The sequence below is a fragment of the Trichosurus vulpecula genome, chromosome 4, assembly GCF_011100635.1.
Source record: "Trichosurus vulpecula isolate mTriVul1 chromosome 4, mTriVul1.pri, whole genome shotgun sequence".
Taxonomy (NCBI): Eukaryota; Metazoa; Chordata; class Mammalia; order Diprotodontia; family Phalangeridae; genus Trichosurus; species Trichosurus vulpecula.
Window position 1 is genome coordinate 233,036,876 of NC_050576.1, and position 1,698 is coordinate 233,038,573.

General features: G+C 65.7%; 1 protein-coding gene across 1 annotated transcript; it reads left to right on the top strand.

Moving 5' to 3' along the window:
* Positions 1–475: 475 nt before the first annotated feature.
* On the top strand, positions 476–1,183 carry C4H3orf80 (chromosome 4 C3orf80 homolog). Its single transcript, XM_036755668.1, has one exon. The coding sequence runs from the start codon at positions 476–478 to the stop codon at positions 1,181–1,183; it is 708 nt and encodes a 235-aa protein (XP_036611563.1).
* Positions 1,184–1,698: the final 515 nt, after the last annotated feature.

A 1,698-nucleotide genomic window follows, 5' to 3' on the forward strand; every position in this document is an offset into this window, starting at 1 on the left:
CCGCCGCCTCCTTCTTCTCCTCCTCCTCCTTCTCCTCCTCCTCCTGTAGCCAGCCCCTGGAGATGTGAGCCGGACTCTGGCAGGTAGCGCTGCCCAGAGAGAACCAGCGAGAGAACGAGGGCAAGGGAGACACCAGAGTGACAGAGAGACCACGAAGGAGAAAGAGAGACACAGGCAGAGAGGGAGACAGAGGAAGCGAGCGACCGAGGGAGAGGAAGCCCAGCTGGGCTCCTCCCGGCGGTGGGTGTGGGCTGGGGGACCAGTGGACAGACTGACTGCCAGGCGCGCACGCGGGACAGACAGAGTCAGCCAGACCTAGTCAGCCAGACAAAGGACATACAGACAGACAGACCACGGGACGGCAGGACTGACAGCCAGCCAATTTCCCCCTTGGGCGGGTGGGGCCGGAGGAGGCGAAAGGGGTGGGGTGGGGCAGGGGGCGGGAGCGGGGGGGGGGAGGGGGAGCTGGCGGGCAATGTGGTCGCCCTGGGCAGCGGCAGGATTCGGGGGCCCCGGCGCCTCCTCACTGCTGCCGCTGCTGCTGCCGTTGCTGCTGCCGTCCTCTCAGGGCTGGAGTTGCGGGGGGCTGACCTGCGGGGACAAGGAGCGTTGCTGCGACTTTGGCAATGTCACGTACACAGAGGTCAAGTGCTGCAAGCTGCCCTTTCACACGTTCCTGGACAATGTGGGCTGGTTCGTGAGGAAGCTCTCTGGGCTCCTCATCCTGCTGGTGCTCTTCGCCATCGGGTACTTCCTGCAGAGGATCATCTGCCCGAGCCCCCGCAGGTACAACCGGCGCCAGCCGGCCCAGCCACAGCAGCAGCAGCAGCCCCCCCAGCAGCTGGCGGCCGCTCCCGGAGGCCGGCGACCGCAGCCGGACGACGCCCCGGCGCTGCTCCACGAGACGGCCGCCACGTCCCAGGACTCGCTGCTGGACAGCAGCAGCAGCAGCGGCCGCTGGGGAGCCTCGTCCGAGCACGAGCTGCACGCCGTGTCCTCGCCTCTCTTCCTCCAGCTGCCCAGCTACGAGGAGGTCAAATACCTGCCCACGTACGAGGAGTCCATTCTGCTGCAGGAGCAGCCGCCGCGCAGCCCCAAGGACTTCGTCCTGCCGGTGGCCGTGCTCGACCAGCCCCGAGGGGGCGACTCGGGCTGCGCCCAGGGAAGACACCCACTCATTTGAGTGCCCAGACTCCCGACCTTCGAACCGTCTCTCCCGCGCTCTGGGAGTCTTGGCCGCCCTCATGCCCTTTGCCTTAGCTGAGACGGTAAAGGCCAGAGAACCCCCTCCCTGGGCTGGTGCTCTGGAAAGTAAGATACCGGGGCAGGGGGAATCCAGAGACCTAGGAGCTGACCCTCACCCCAGCAACGGCTGCGGCTCTAGAAGGGTCAAGGTACCAGGACAAGGGGCGTTCAGAGACCTAGGAGCTCCCCCACCACCACTACAAAGGCTAAGGATCTAGGAGGGGCGAGGGGCACCCAGAGAACTAGGAGTTGCCTCCCACAGTGACTACTACGGAGGGGAGGGGGCAAGTTGCCGGGGCGAGGGGCGGCCAGAGACCCGGGAGCTGCCCCCATCCCTACCCCAGCCGCGGCTGCTTCCGGGAACAATGTGACTGCGGAGTTATCAAAAATTCCCGCCGCCTGTGCTTTCTTTATCAGCCCCAGCTTTACACCTTAGTTCTCTTGCTCCACCTT

Coding starts and splice junctions, on each gene's coding strand:
- C4H3orf80 (XM_036755668.1), top strand. CDS start 476: ATGTGGTCGCCCTGGGCAGCGGCAGGATTCGGGGGCCCCGGCGCCTCC.